The following is a 16,755-nucleotide window of genomic DNA, read 5'->3' as shown; positions in this document are numbered from 1 at the left end:
GTAGTGGGAAAGGAAGCATAACTGGGATTTGAAATTAGGGCCTTGTACTTGCCAGACAGGGGCTTTGCTATTTGAGCCATGCCTCCAGCTGTTTATTTTTTATAGAGGGTCTTGCATTTATACTCAGGTGGGCCTGCACTATAATTCTCCTATCTATGCCTCCCATGTACCTGGAGTGACAGGTATGTAACACTATGCCTAGCTTTCTCAGTTGTAGATAAGGTCTTACAAACTTTTGGTCTAGTCTGGCCTAAGACTTCAATCCTCATATTCTCTACCACCCAAGTATCTAGATTACAGATCTGAATCATCAGGTCTTGCCTCCATTCTCATTTTTTTCATATGTGTAAAAACAACAGAAACAAAACTAACACGTCCTGGAAGACAGTCTTTTCACTGTGTTCCCTGGGTATACTACAGAAGAAACCAGGATCAAAACAGCCAAGCTCCACTGTGTATAATCTGTATAAGTTTGGTTTATTTAATCACATCTAGCAAACTTAAGGCTTCACTAACTTCACATGCCAGATCGTTCTCATTGGCACTACTGAGGTTTGAACTCAGGGCCTCATGCTTTTGACACAGACACTCTGTTGCTTGAGCCACAGCTAAACTGGTCTACTTGGATGCTACCTAGAGCTTTGCTGATTTCTGAGCAAATATCAAAATCCCATACCTCCTATAAATGGCCGGGCATGTGAGATAAAAATCTAAGCAGTGCTTGAGAGCAGGGCTGGGATGAAAAGTGTGTAGACTGTGTGGATGGCGGTAAATGCTGATCCTTCTCATCTGGACTCAGCAGCCAAGTGTGAAATGAAAGCAGAAGGGCAGCTGAGAGCCAGAGTGAGTGGTGAACCAAGACGTTTATCCTGAGTTCATTCAGTGCCATCAGCATAATTGATTTTCCCATAAATGTGTTTTATCTGCTCCATATGAAGCCAAATTCTGGAGGCTTGGAAACAACAGAACCTCTAAGCATTTGGAATGTACAGCAGCCCAATATAAAGTCTTCAGTAGGGTAAAATGTAGGGCTCAGATGAGGTATGATTACTCAGAGTGAGAGATTTCAGAAGTTCTGAGCATCTTTGGTTTCCAGAACCAAACACTCCTACTTCCTGTTCATGGTCCATCATATTTATAGGTTTATGTGAGTCTACTAAAAATTAATTATTAATTAGATGAGTGATATGGAAAATAAAAAGCAGTGAGTGTAGTTTCAATGATTTTGTGAATTTAACCTAGAAGCCTTTCATGGTAAAAGGATTATCACCAACCGGAATGTCTAAACAACATTTATAACAATCAAGTTCCTCTCGGTACAAATGTTTTTATGCCTTTCCCCTGGAGACACAAAATAAAATGTTTCTAGAAATGAAACTCACATGAACATATCAGATTAATATCTGGGAGTGTGTAGATGGCCTCTTAATATACTCAATTCATTACAGGGTTCTTTAATCATGGTTACAACCACTGGCATAAACTTACCTAAAGGAAGCCATGTGCAGAGTATTCAATATTTTCTCTTCAAAGCTTGTGTCTTAGAGTTGCTTTGCTTTCAAGTAAACAGATTCCAATCCAAGTCCATCATAGCACAAACTTTAATGGGGTTTGTCTAACATCCAGGATATAATTTCAGGTAAACATGGCTATAAAATGAATTGCATACAATGGATCTCATTTTCACATTGACTTTCTCTCTGCACCAGAACTTATGTGCTACCAGCAGTGGGGTACAGAGTCAAAGCCCATAAGTCTGAAGGAAAAAAAAAAGAAAAAAAATGGAGGCAGGAAATAGGGACCTGGTTCTACCCAGCTTGTGTGTGATGTATGAATGAGGCTTGTTCTAGCTGCCTGTAAAGTAGGAGATTGGGTCTAAGCAATACAAGCCTTAATAATAGAAGACATTCTTTGGTTTACAAATGTGTCTTGAGTGTTTAAGTTCCAGAAAAATCTTACTTCCGTTAGATAATTGGTCCTTGATTGCCCATGATTGGGTCCACATTTGATTTCAATTTTGCTTATATTTAACACCTTTATTAGGCTTAAGTGTCTTTATCTGGTTTGCTTTGCTTTTGCTACTTTTGTTAGCATATAACATATATCTGATGTGGTTTGGGGGCTATCTATGCTTTGTGCTAGCTGCTGCTTTTGCTACTTTTGTTAGGATAAATTCCATACACTTGATAGAGTTTTTTTTGGGGGGGGGGGCTATGTAGGCTTTGTACCAGCCGCATTCAGAGTTCCTGGTCTTTGAGACTGGAGTCCATCAGTTCTCTGGCACTCCAATAAAGACTCGCAATTTGGCCTTCTAAGTGGTGGCTTCTCTGTTTCTCATGACTGAGTGCCCCTACAACACCTGCAGAGAGGTGGTCTCCTAGAGAATTCTCTTCATTAATTGTGGGGTCTCCTATTCACATCTGCACATGAAGATCTTCTCCCAGTGATGTTTACTGCATCTACTAATTGGTGCCTCTTCCAAATAAAAGCCAGCACAGTAGGGATATGCAGCTGGGTGCAAACCATGTGCTCCCGCTATCCCGCACTGGAAACTGCCTGTGCAGTTCTCTAGAGTTAATCATTTCCAGCATTATTCTGTTCCTCGTCATGGATTGTGCAGATGACTTATCAGAGAACAGCTCAGCTGTTTGACAGCCAGGCAGTGTGGGCTTGGTACACCGTGAGCACACCACAGGTGTTTCCTGCAGCAGCTAACAGGTGTTTGCTAAACAGGAGCGTGAGAATCGTTTGTGTGGAAAGACACTGCAAGACTGTCTCTGTGAGAGATAACCACCACCCCGCCAGAAGACCCAGCCACAGAGGAACAACAGGAGGAGGTGGAGGGCCTTTCTACCAGCTGTGCCGCCACATGCCAAGTGTGTGGTGTTGAGCAAAGCCTGTACTTTCTCCCAGCCTCAAAGTCCTCATCTGTAAAGTAGGGTTTGATAATACCTGTTTTGCTGGGTCCCAGTGATTCAGGCATATAATCTTTGCTACTTAGGAGGCTGAGATCTGAGGATTTCTGAAGCCAGCCCAGGTAGGAGATTCTTATTTCCAATTAAGCATCAAAAAGCCACAAGTGGAGCTGTGGTTCCAGTGGTAGAGCACCAAGCCTTGAGGGAAAAAAGCTAAGGGACAACGCCTATGCCCTAAATTCAATCTCTAGTATCAACACATGTGCACACATACACACATGTAATATAATAATAGTAATACCTGTCTTACATGTTACCTGGGTGATTTGCCAAACAAACGTCATTTTCCGTCTCTTTTGTATAATAGTTGACTAAGCTTTGTTTATCACATTCTATACTAGAATACAATGATTAAAACATATATTTTGTGTAATATGTACATTTGAGTATATAATGCACACAACAATATGTAAAACGAAAAGGAAGCTTTATACAGTGTTAGGAATAAAGTAATACAGCCACTATGGAAATCAATATGGAGGTTTCTCAAAAAGAAAATTTAAAATAGAAGTATCTTACAATTCTGCTCTACCACCTCTGGCATATACACAATTCATTACAGTTGGTTTCTTCCATTACGACAGTTCTGTAACCATTGTTACTACTGTTGACATAAACTTCTTACCTAAAGGAAGACATGTACATAGCATTCAATATTATCACTTCAAAGCCTTTGTTTTAGAGTTGCTCACTTTACTAACAAGATGCCCAAAACTGTAGTTACTTTTTTGTTTAGTTTACTGCCAGTGACTTGAAAGGGGCCTGACACCACATGTGTAACTATTACTACGTGTACTGCCATAGCAAAGTAGTGGTATTTTTAGGGGTAACTTTTGCCAAGGCATACATTTCTCCTAAGTTTAAAACAGAATCCTAAATTGATTAATTAATGTATTTATTTATGTTGTGCCTGTACTGGGACTTGAACTCAGGACCCCAGGCTATTGCATGGCCTTTTCACTTAAGGGTGGAACTCTACCATTTGAACCACACCTTTACTTGTAGCATTTTGCTGGTTAACTGGGGAAGAAGATTCTAAGGACTTTTGTGTTCTAGTGGGCTACAAACCTCCATCCTCAGATCTCAGCTTCCCTGAGTAGCTAGAATTTCAGGCATGAGCCACCAGTGCTTCGCTTAAGAACTCTGACATTGAAGGAAGAGACACACAGTGAAGAGTTGGCCTCTGGATTCTGAAGAGGCTATATTTCCATTAATTAACACACATATGCAAAAGATATTGCCACATTCCAGTGAGTATTTGCACCTCACGCTAACAAACAGGAATCCTCTTCTTGAGACAAAGGAAGCACAGCCAGGGCTCTCATTCTAGAGGGCAACCTAGAGTTGATATAGAGTGTGAGAGCCTACTCTGGGAGCTAAAAGGTGGGATAATTTCCCCCAAATCACTCACATTTTTTTTTGCCAGTCCTGGGCTTGAGCTCAGGGCCTGAGCACTGCCCTTGGACTTTCTCAAGGCTAGAGCTCTACCACTTGAGCCTCAGCACCATTTCCAGCTTTTTTTTCTATGTATGTGGTACCGAGGAATCGAACCCGGGTCTTCATGCATGCTAAGCAAGCACTCTACCACTAGGCCAAACTCCCGGCCCCATCACTCACATTTTTTTTGAATCAGAGTTTACTGTCCATCTGGCTGAATGTTCAAATCAAGCCATCTACATCCACCAAGGTTTGATGGAAGGCTTGAACTAGTATTCCAGGGAGCTAAAGGTCAGCATTTTGACCCACAGCTCCCACAAAATAAGATTGTAATGAACAGAAAGCAAAACCTGATTGCCTGTGGTTTCTTCCCCCCCCCCGCCTTTTGCACCATTCCACCATCTTACCACCTTTCATTCTGGTATGTCTCCCCTAAGAACTAAAGAGAGGCCACTGGTATTTGTCTAAAATGGTTTCTCACTATGATACATGGCTTTCTGTGTTTTAGAAAACTCAGGAAAGATGCTTTGAAGTGTCCCAGCATGATGTTCTTCTGGAGTGTTCCTGTGTGTGTGAAAATCACCAAATTTAATCTAATTGACCCTGTCTGCTTGGAAACATGTAGATTTTTGGTGTATGCATGGTATTCACTCATTAACAAGGCAGAGGACGACAAAAAAGACTATCCTTAGCATGAGAGTCTAAGGGCCAAAGAGAAGCCCACCTCTTTGATGTCTACTTTTATCCATTTTGAGAAAATATATTTGACAAGGATCCCTTTTTCTGAAAATAAGGCTTTTGTATCTGCACAGTGCCCCATTGTTCGAAGTCAGGTTGCCAAGTCAAAATTGGGGAAGCTCTTTCTTTCCCACAAACAGATACAATATGGGTGAACTTGGACTTAGTCCAGGTTCCCTGAGTTGCCTGTAGCTGTGCCCTCCTAGAGGTAACTGCAGGGTAGCCCAGTGCACTTGATTAAAGTGTGACTACTTCCCTGACCAAGAACTTAAGAATTTTTTTCTTTCTACCTCTGTGTGTGTGTGTGTGTGTGTGTGTATGTATATATGAGTGTGAGTGTGTGTGTGTGTGTGTGTGTATGTGTGTATGTACCAGTATTGGGATTGGGTCTTCAACTCCAGACCTACTCCTTGTCACCTTGGCTTTTTCATTCAAGGTGGTGCTCTCCCATTTGAGCCATGCCTCCACTTCTGGCTTTTTGATGGTTAAAGAGAAGACTCTCACAGGCTTTTCTACTCAGACTACCTTTGAATCCCAATCTTCAGATCTCAACCTTGAGTAGCTAAGTTTACAAGCATGAGCTACTGGCAGCTGGCTTTTTCTAGCTCCTTTTACTTCCACCAAAGCAAAACAGAGAAGATAAGTGTAGGGAACCCCACTTTGACTCTCCAGAGCGAGCTTTGCCTATGTCCACTTCTGTCCAGTGTTTAGCCATTGATCAGCTCTTTCAGGCTGCTTTGCTTTTTCCCAGCGAGTGCTTCTCTGTGTTTTTGTTTGTTTTCCCCAGCCAAGCTGCAATAGCATGCATCCACTGCTGGTATCCCATGTCTGAAATACCATGCTCTGTTCTGTCCTCAAAAAAGCTCATGATGGTAAGGAATATGAGGCAAGTCAGAGACTGTAGGACACATGGGTATTTTCTCTGGAGTTGGAGCCTGGGGTAGAGGAAACATCACAGATGCGTGGCACATTTGACGGGGAGGCACGCGCATGCATTTAAATCATGCTATATCTTCCTTTTTTACTGATGTAATTGTGAAATATGTTCTTTTTGCATTCATAATTAGGGGGTGGAACAGATGGTGAAGGCTTAGTTTCAAATAATCTGTCATTAAAAAAACCTAGCTCACTGGTAATTCTTCTTTCTAACCGAAGGCAGGTCATAAGAAAAGACTTTAGGGTGATTTTTTCCCCCTGCTTCTCTGGTAGAAGGTAAAAGAAGGATCTGCTCATTTCACAGTGGTTATAAACATGAGAACTGTCCCTAGAATGTTGCTAGAGTAAGATGTCCCTGAGAAGTGGGCTGCCATGGAAAATGCTTTTGGAAAAAAAGAAGCAGAAGCAGAGACAAAACTCCTATGACAAATATAAATCCATTTAGCACAATGCATTAAACATTAGTATACTTTCAATCATGAAGCTGTAGTTCCATATCCTGCAAGGAAATAACCTCATCACTTGATAAATACTGTTAGAGGCTTTAGCTTTTGGGTTAAGAATCTATGCTGTACACTTTGTATGTTACTCTGATAGAGGGGTGGGGGATATAAATTATAATTATAGGCATTATTATTCATAGATGCTTCAGCTCCTGACTTCAGTAGCAAGCCTCACGCCACACGTGTACCTCATAGACCTATTGGGATGTGACAAAGGAAATATCCTATCAACCCTGTCTGGATAGTCAACAGTTTTCAGTAATAAGAAAACTGTCTTGATAAATCAGAAACTTTCGTGTCTTTAAAACGTCTGCTTTACCGTTTCTTTGACCATTTTTGTTCTCCATGTGCTTTAAGGGAAACAGATAGATTTCAGCATGGCTTTATAATAAATCTTCTCCAGGAGGGGCTAGCATTAACATTTGTGTAGCTTCTTTTTCATCTTAATCCAACCTTAGTTAATAATCAGAAAATTCTACATAGTGGGTAAGAAGATGTAATTAACCCTTTGACCCCAGAATCTTAATTGGCCCCTGTTGAAAACAGTGGGCAGTTAAAAAAAATTAAAAAGTAGCCTGCAGTGATTGAATAGCACAGTATATAATAGCTTGCTAAATTCAAAAAAAATTTTTTTAATTCCACAGAACTTTCAGATTAATCACATTTGGTTTCCAAGACTACTGATTGAATGTTTCCTTCCTCCTCCCACCTTTTTATGTGGAGACACCCAACTGAAACCAGTGTTGATACTACACTTCCAAATGTTCCGAGCGGACAGTTACCCATGCACAAGGAAAACCTTGAATCTGGGGTGATGGTGGTATGTCCAGGAACTTTTCAATCCATTTTAAGACCCATCTTCACCCCATTTCTCCAGTGAAAGATAATCAAACCTGAGCTATGGATATTTATCTCAGAGTAAAGCTAAATAATGAACCAAGCCTTAAAAGCAAGCAAATATTCTTAATTAACCAGGCTTTTCAAACTTGATTATAACTAACCACAAGCTTAACTACTTGTTCTTCCTCTACTAAACTGGCCATTATTTTTAATTGAACTGACTGGATGTCGTTGAGTCATGTAGACATAGACTCATTTTAGTCTCACTAGGAAACTGGACCATGTGTGAAAGCTTCTATTTTTTTTTTCAAACAAAACCGGCCAGTTCTTAGATGGCTGCTGCTTTATAGTGTCAGATGTTTTGCCTCCAGATATTTCTTTCTCATGATGGTGCCCCAAACCTCCTGTAATACTCTAGTAAGCACACAGAGTCTGAACCTGATGATAAAAGTCAGTTTCTGTTGGTGGGAAAAATAAAGGATATTTTTAGATGGCTGTGATACATCTTTCCAGGAAGAACCGTACACACTTGGAAAGAATGAAAATATCCACTCAACTCTGATAGTATAACTGCCAGAATTTCCCCTGCCATAGTCGAAATCTGTGGTATGGAACTCACTGAACACGTTTTGGAGAAAGTAATTTCTATCCCTCTTAATCATTATGGAATATAGTATGTGATACCAAGGAGAGTATATTGGGAGAACTAGATTTCATAAGTCTCAATTTTTTTTAGATGCTGGCTAGACAAAATTCCAACTTAGACTTTGTCTCACCATTGAGAAATTCAGTTAGGTTTGCAGTTGAAGAAGCTAACAGAAAAAAATACATTCTAGGAGTGTAAAGAATCTGATCCTGGTTCTACTACTAGCTGGCTCTGATCTTAATCAGACTATACCTGTTTCCTCACCTGTAAGTAAAGGCCATCTCTATGTTGGTTCCATCAGTTCTTTCTTTGGGAGGATGGCTTATGCAAGGTTTTATGATTGGGCAGGAAGCCATGGCTGTTACATTGAATGAAAATCATAACAAAGCCCTGTTCTCCAAGAAAGGGTCAAAGGGAGAGGATCCCACAATCTCAAGTCATCTTCTACATGCTGAAGAGCTACTCTTCTCAAATTTCTAGAAAGGACTCTCTCTCTCTCTCTCTCTCTCTCTCTCTCTCTCTCTCTCTCTCTCTCTCTCTCTCTCTCTCTCTCTCTCTCTCTGCCTCTCTCTCTCTCTCTGCCTCTCTCTCTCTCTCTGCCTCTCTCTCTCTCTCTCTCTGCCTCTCTCTGCCCCCCTCCCCCCCTCCATCTTTCTCTCTCTGCCTCTCCCTCTCTCCTCCTCTCCCCCTCTCCCCCTCTCCCCCTCTTCCTATTGCTTCAGCTATACTGAAGTGAGTACTGGGTTCACTGTACCTGAAGCCAGCACAGAGGTCAGTGTATAAGGCCCAGAACACGCAACAAGTTACATATGCCCAGGTCCTGAAGGGACTGGGGAGGGGAGGGGGGGTGGATTGACAGTTCTGACAAGGGAAGGAGCCTATACTTAGTGTTCAGGTTTTTTTTCTCCCATATTTGGTTCTAGAAAAATGTACAGAGTAGACATAATGAGGTGACCTCTTAGGGAAATAACTTGGTGTTCTTGACATTTGAACTCTCTTCTATGCTTAGTGATAGGATTTGAACAAATCATTCAAAAGAAGTGATAAAACTGCTTAAGAAGTCATAGGCTGCTTCTCAGGGTAAATACTCTAACTTCAGAAATGCTGTGAATATTTATCATTTCATTAATTCACCCATATCAATTAGAGAATGTTTATTTTTAGTGGAAAACCGAATTAGTTATTGAGTCTGTCTGTCAGGATTCAAATCCAAACTCCAAACACAGGATAGGCCTGTTGCCTAACTTTGCTAAGTATCAATTTCCTTGTGTATAAAATGTAAATGATAATATAATTACTTCTTATGATACTTGTGAAGACTTGAAAAGACAGTACATGCAAACTGGCATGTATTGCTTAATAAATACACCTGTTACCATTATACTCTTAGATAACAATTTATCTAATTTGCTTTTTGTGAAGAAATATAAATTTTGAATTGTTTTTCAGAACTTAATAAACTAGAGGACAGGGTTGGATATCACCCACAATGTCTGACCAGTGTTGGGCAGAGAAAAGTGGCCACTAAATATGGAAAGCCATGTTTTGTGCTTATATAGAAATGTATATACACATATCTGTCAATATTCATATAAACATATAGATATCAAAGCATATAATTCATTGATCCAGTCTGTTTAGAAATAGCTAAAATAGAACCATTTGTACAACAGAGATCTGGTTCTTCTAGGGGATGTCCACAGTCAAGGGGCCCCATGCAATCAGGGCTTCTTGCTGTAGTGTCCCATGACACTGAAAGTAGGTCATGCAAGAGAAGGCAACAGGAGAGAGCAAACCTCATCACAAGGAGCCCACTCCTGAGACAATTCACCCACCCAGTGAAAACAACAATCCATTCATGAAAGCAGAGCCTTCTTGACCTACTCACCATTTAAGGGTCTTGCCTCACAACACTGTTGCCCTTCTGTGTACATGCATATTAAACAGAATGTTCAGTATTTAGAGGGACTGAATTTACTGTTTGGACTTGAAGGCTTATTTATGTATTTATTTTTGTGCCAGTACTGGAGCCTGAATGAATTCAGGATCTCTCTTGCTTGACTCTCATTTTCCCTCAAGGAAGGCCCTTGATCAGTTGAGCCACATTTCTACTTCTGGCTTTTTGCTTATTAATTGGAAAAAAAGGATCTTATAGACTTTTTTCCCCAGGCTAGCTTCGAACCACAATTGTCAGATGTTCACTTCCTGAGTAGCTAGGATTACAGGCCTGTGCTACCAGTCCTGGTACTAAGTTTTACCTATTTCTTCCATCTTGCTCTATTGATAAAAGTGTGTTCTTATTGTTTCCACGTGTGGGAACAACATATGTGATACATTTGTGTGATTTCCTGCATTTGCAAATTCACAGGCTTTGTCACTGCTAAGACTTAAAACTTCTTTTACTAATGCAAACAGCACTTACACAGTCCACCTTGTTCAAAACAAATGATATGGGTGATGGAGGATGAGCAGTGATTTGAGTGGTGTGTAGTGGGTGGATTCCTTCCTGGAACTACGAGTAGCCTTGTACATGCAGAGTGCTCTGAGGTTCCAGGAGCTGTAGATGTGGCTCTCCTTTCTTCTTTCATTTGCAGGAGTTGTAATGGAAAGTAGGCCTATCACACTGAAGCTGTAAAGTAAGGCTGGGGGTGGGGGGAACCTTCTTAGCAAGAATAAGGCACTCAATTCAAACTCTTTTAGCACAGAGTTTTGCTAAACAGGATTACAGTTTGTAAAGATCCAGCCCCGTAAGCATTCCCTCCTAATGTATTGACTTTTGCTGTTTGTTCTAACTCAGTAGGCCCTTGGAATGAAGAAGACATGATTTTTTTTTATTAATTTGCAAATTGCTGATGTTCATAGTAGCTCAATTAGTGGTTTTACTGGCCCTTGATAGGAAAACATTTTCTTCTCTTTCACTTCATTACAATTTCCATTCCTGTTCAGCTATTTTAATAGAGAATCTTGCTGATTTAATCTCAGTAGCCACTGAATCCCCCAAATGAAGACAATGTCTCATAAAATCAGCATGACGTTATTTTATCCATGAACATAATGTGTCTTGATCCAAAAGGCACGGGCATCAGGAAGTCCCTAAATAAGAAAAGCCTGTAGTCTTCAGCTGTTTAATTTGCTCGTGTATAATACTATGCTAAAAGATCTTTGGAGTTTCATTACATACACACAACACACACACACACACACACACACATACACACACGTCTTAAATTCCGTGTGTTGTTATGTATTGGTTGTCTTATTAGGCAAATCCCTATCTGTATATTTATTGACCTGTTTATATGATTTGTTTTCTCTTGCAGTCTCTGGATGGCTTTGTATTTGCACTAAATCAAGAAGGAAAATTTCTGTACATTTCAGAAACGGTATCCATCTACCTGGGCCTCTCACAAGTAAGTTGAGCAATTTAAATTCTTATTTTGACTGTGTAGAGGTTCCTTCAGCCTCATGTTTTTCTTTTTATTCTTTGAGGGATATTCTATTTAGCATGAATGATCAAATTTCATATTTCAGGGCCTTTCTTCCTGCTAAGTCAATGAGAAACCTCAGTGCTGAACATTCAGAATAAACTTGGGCTCTAAAACTTCAATCCCTCTTCCTAACTACTAAGGATCATTATTAATTTATTGAGAACAAATGAAGTCCCTTCCCGTGGTTGTTTTGAACTTTGAAACCTCTGTGCCCAGTAGGAGAGGGCCACACTAATAGACCTTCCCTTGTGTCCTATTACTGGATGTTTATGGAGTAACCTGCATTATCCTGGGAGCTGACACATTGGCAGGAGTCATTTGGAGTCAAGGAATGCTGAAAGAGACCATTAAAATGTGTTGCAGGGAGGGTTCCAGCATGGTTATAAGTTGCCGCCTTTGCAAATGCTTCCTAATGCTGAAAGACAATTTCATAAAGTAAGACAGCCTTTCATTGTTTGCCGTTTAATTGCTCATGTGTGTTTGTCAGAAGGTAGATGAGAAAGAAACTGGAGTCTGATAGGGTGAGGAATACAACCTGGATGTCAGGTCTTGCTGCTACCCCTCCCCCACCTCCAAACACAAACATGTCAGTTCCACTGGGTTCCATGGACAGAATGCCAAAATAGCGCACAGTAAGGTCTGCAGTTCAGCTCATTATCCAGATGTTTTCTCCATGAAAGTGCTGAACATCTGGGTATTTGTACCAATCCAGGTGATGGGCTGAGTTTAACACTTTTTCTCTGACCTGGTTTAGAGATCGAGGGATTCAGCTTCGTGTGTGTGTGTGTGTGTGTGTGTGTGTGTGTGTGTGTGTGTGTGTGTAGAGAGAGAGGGGGGGGGAGAGAGAGGGAGAGAGAGAGAGAAATCAGCCAAGTTGATAATCAACCTCTCATTCCTTTACTCCTTGGAGCTAAAGATGGAGATAAGATTTGCTTCTCTTTTCTCAAGCAATCCCACCCACACCGTGAATGCTGGCACAGTTCTAGGAAATCATCCAGCACAGCTCGAACCTTTTGGCTGCTAGTGAGTTTACTGGGTGATAGCTAAATCAAGAAAGACATGAGGAAATAATAAAGAGAGATTTGGCATTTGAGGAGGACTAGGGGAGGAGGAGAAACACTGCCAAATTTGATTATTTACTGTTGAGAATCCAAACAAGGGGTGCAATCTCATTTGCACTTCCTCAAAGAACATGCAGGCTCTCCACTGTAACATGTTATAGCAATTCTGTTTTATGTGTGGACTTTAGGAAACACAATGACAGGAACTGAGCTATGGTTAACTCAGTATTTATATTGTTGTATCTCACTGAAATCTCTGATTTGGTAATAGCTTTTAATAGACTCCAAGCCTCCTCTGAGTCTGCTTGGGTCCTACTATTGAGAATCTCCCTTTTCGAAATTGGTTTGCCACTACGTTATTAAAATACTGCATAGTACAGAAAATACCACTGTTTCTTACCCAGTGATGCCTCTGTTTCTCTGTTTATGCCGAGTACCCAACAAAGTTTAATAAGCCAGTGAAGAAGAAGGATGAATAATTAGTTTAAGCAGGTAAATGCTAATTAGGGAACTCCTGAAAGCATCCATTATGTGCTAGCTCCAGACACATTTTCCTGCCCTGGTTAGTAGTGTAATCCAAATTCTGTCAAGGCAACTGCATTTTCTGTAATTGAGATGTGTATGTTTGCTTTGCATAACAGATGGCTCTGTATGCTTAGACTGATAGCTAGGAAAATAATAATTGCATTATTCTGGCCAAAAGAATATTAGCTCTTGGGTTTTGGCCATTTCAGTCAGTGGTCCTGCCAGCAGAGCATATGCACATATATGGATTGGATTTTCAAGGAAATTGATGCATCTGGAATACTGTGGCCATCTGAAATATCATCTGTTCAAGAAGAATTTGGCTTTAACCCTGTGCTGCTTTCTCCTTAAATGCAGTGTATTTCTCTTTCTCTCTTGAAGCCTTCAGTCCATCTTTCTTCTAAAAATCTAAAACGAATAAGTGGTGTTTCTACAGAATAAAATCACTATGTGGAAATTGTAGACTACCTGGCACTATCTGTCCAATCAGATCCAACCTTCATCTGAGAAGACTTTTTAAAGTGCTCAACTAGTCAACATCATGACTTACTGGGCTAGACTACGGTTGGCATGTGCAGTGGCCTCTCCTGGAGTGGGTGTTGCCAAGGATGGCAGATTCATAGGCACAAGCAAGCAGATTAAAGACAGAGGGGGTTAAATGGTCTCCCACTTGGAAAGATAAGAAATAAGTTGATAAAAAAATAGCCTATCACTGATGGCCCATGTCTATGATCCTAGCTATTCAGGAGGCTGAGAGCTGAGGATTGTGGTTCAAAGCCAACCAGGATAGAAAATTCTATGAGTTGCTTATCTCCAATTAACCAGTAAAAGACAGAAGTGGAGCTATGGCTCAAGTGGTAGAGCCCCAGGGTTGAATGTGAGGCAGAGAAGCTGAGGGAGAGAACTGAAATCCAGAACAGCATAGTATAAAATGGAAGAAAAGAAAAGAGAGAGAAAGATACATTTTTTTTTACTTGCTTTCTTGGTTAAATACCATGTTTAGTTCCCTACCACTCAGCCTTCTTAGAAAGGAAGAGCCCTACCCATTGATGCTGACTTGGTTTGCATACACATTAAATGAGTCATAGCAGGTGATGGCATCCAGAGCTCTGAACACAGCTCTCTTCTCTATAATGGAATTGGCAGAAGTGAAAAATAAAGAAAACAGAATGAGTCCCTAATGCTGAAAATGTAGCCATGATATGTGGCCAGATTTTATGAAATTGCTTCCAAACATAAGGGGCTTAATCACCAGAGAATTTTAAAAAAAAGCATTACATGGTAAATAAAAAGCATTTGTAGTTGATATAGGCTTTTAAGGCTTAGAGAAAATATTTATGTGTTGGCTTATACCTCTTCTTTCCACAAAGGATTTGAAATAAACATATACAGTAAAAGCAATGTCAAAATAGAACAGCATTATAGGGAACAGGGATAAACAGAAATGGGTAATCTGTTACCATAGAATAGGAGAACATAGATTTATTCTTATAAAGTGAAAAATGAGTTGTCTAATAAGGCCTCAGCTGTAGCTGTGAGCTTCCTGGTAAGCAAAGCAAAAAGAAATACAGTCAACCATCAAAAATTTTTAAAAAGCATTGCTCCTCCAAGGAAAGCAAAGTTTTCCTAGAATTGCAATCAGGAAATCAGTCTCATAGAGGATTCATTTAGAGCCTGACACATGTATTGTGTCTTATGATTTGCTTCTATAAGAGTCTACTTCTATACGGCAATGCTATAATGATCCACTGGCAAACACAGACATGTATGGTAAATCTTATGTGCTGGGGAAATCCTCTGCCCCTGAGCCAGGAGCATACTGCAGACTATTTTGAGAATGACATCCTGTTCTGTAATCCAGACAGTACCAGATAATTTAAGGGCTTTATTTATGTGGCTTCTAGTCAGGTTTCCTTCCTCCTCATTTCCTTCTAAATCCTTATGAGAAGTGTGACAGTGGGGTTCCCAGAGGGAGAAGACTTGGGTTGCAGTTAACCAAAGCATTGACGGGAAACTCTGAAAACACTTTGCCTTGCAGGTCAAGTGAAGGAGGTGGCAGTGCCCTCTACCTGTCCCAGAAAAACAAGGTACTGGAGTCCTGCCTCCGACCAAAGGGGATTCGGCACTTGTTATTTTAATGGCCACGGTGTCACTAGAGAATTCCCTGTGTACCAGCTGAATGAAGCCTCTCAGGGATTGTATTTTAATCACCCCTCACTGCTTCCAGTGCCAGTTATTGCTCTGCTTCCGGCCATATCCCCACCCTCCTAGGAGACATTTCCTGGAGAGTGTAAGCCAGCCAGGCCGAAGCTGCACACAGATGCAGAGTGGGTTGTCCCAAAGCCATCTGCTGAAAAGAAGCAGTGTGGTGAGGATGTAATGAAGGCTAGAAGAGGTGAAGGTGAACGAGGGTAAATGATTACATTTTGTTATCCTCTCTTGAAACCAAAATGCATGCAGATATATTTACCACAAACCCCTCTCCACATCCTGTCTTTCATCTTCATGGTTTAGATTTCTCTGCATTTGTTATATAGAATGGCAAATAAAATTACAGCTCCAGCACACAAGTACAAGGTCAAATAAATGACAGAGCTCAGTCTATTTGTGAAGCTATTCTGAAAGGGAACCGTAGTGCCAAATGTGGTTTATTTGAATAATAAAGAAGAATTAGATTCCCCTGATAACTTGGCTGAGGGCCAATAAATCACTGGAGGTTAAAGATGCTTTGCAACTGCCATGTCTTTCTTTTGCTTCTCCAAAGTGAAACTCTCACCTCCCATCTTCTGTTTTTCAGCACAAATCAAGTTAAGGTTAGGAGGTGTTTAATATACTTACTTCCCTATTTGTAAACCATTATCTATATAGTTCTTGAGTGGGGTGAAAAAAGAAGACATTAGCGCTCCTTAGAAGTTATCATCCTTGTTCCATATCATATGCAACAAAGCTGTGATATAAAAACAACAACCAAAGGATATTATTTCAGTCAGTACAAGGCTTTCCCATATATAGCCAAGTGGTAGCACTGTTATAGTGGATATTCTAAAAGCATTCAGTATGAAGATAACTGGAGTTTCTGTGCCAAATAAATGCAAATATTACTTCACACATCATCTCTTTTTCATACGAGCATGTCTCAACTTTAAAAAAAAAAGAAAAGAAAAATATATAATTGCCTGCAACAACCTTTCTTCCTCCCCATTGCACAGCACTAGTCTCTGTAAGTCTGCATTTTTCTCCTGTCCTAATCATAAAAAGTTCATCACTTCTAGAGGTAACAAAGAAAAATGCCCTTTTGAATGTGGAAGCTCTGAGGATTTAGAGACTATTGAGGAAAAAAAATATGAGTATCAAAATAATTCAGAAACAGTACAAGGCACAGTGGCACATTATCAATTTACAACATTTAAATTGATAAATGCTCAGTGGTGAAGGCCTACAAGGGCACTTTGAAAAGCAAAGAGCGACCTGGTGAAGAAATTGATTCCCCCCTGCCCCCCCCCAAGAAAATGACTGCATGATGCATCATTTGACTGCATGCTGTCCGAGTGCTTGACAGAGATAATCTCAGCAATCCCACGGGTGACCTTATCATGCTCACCAGGG

At 40.4% G+C, this 16,755-nt stretch overlaps 1 protein-coding gene across 5 annotated transcripts in view; it reads left to right on the top strand.

Moving 5' to 3' along the window:
• Positions 1-16,755, top strand: part of Npas3 (neuronal PAS domain protein 3) — an 828,644-nt gene that overhangs the window by 578,291 nt on the left and 233,598 nt on the right. For all 5 annotated transcript variants that reach the window (XM_090345197.1, XM_090345194.1, XM_090345193.1 and 2 more), the window contains one exon: positions 11,396-11,485. In XM_090345197.1, the coding sequence (XP_090201323.1) occupies positions 11,396-11,485 (90 nt within the window). The remainder of the gene's footprint in view (positions 1-11,395; positions 11,486-16,755) is intronic.

Source organism: Megascapheus bottae, chromosome 14 (genome assembly GCF_031878675.1).
Source record: "Megascapheus bottae isolate mThoBot1 chromosome 14, mThoBot2.hap1, whole genome shotgun sequence".
NCBI lineage: Eukaryota > Metazoa > Chordata > Mammalia > Rodentia > Geomyidae > Megascapheus > Megascapheus bottae.
The sequence above is the reverse complement of the archived record's forward strand: the minus strand, read 5'-3'. Positions and strand labels throughout refer to the sequence as shown.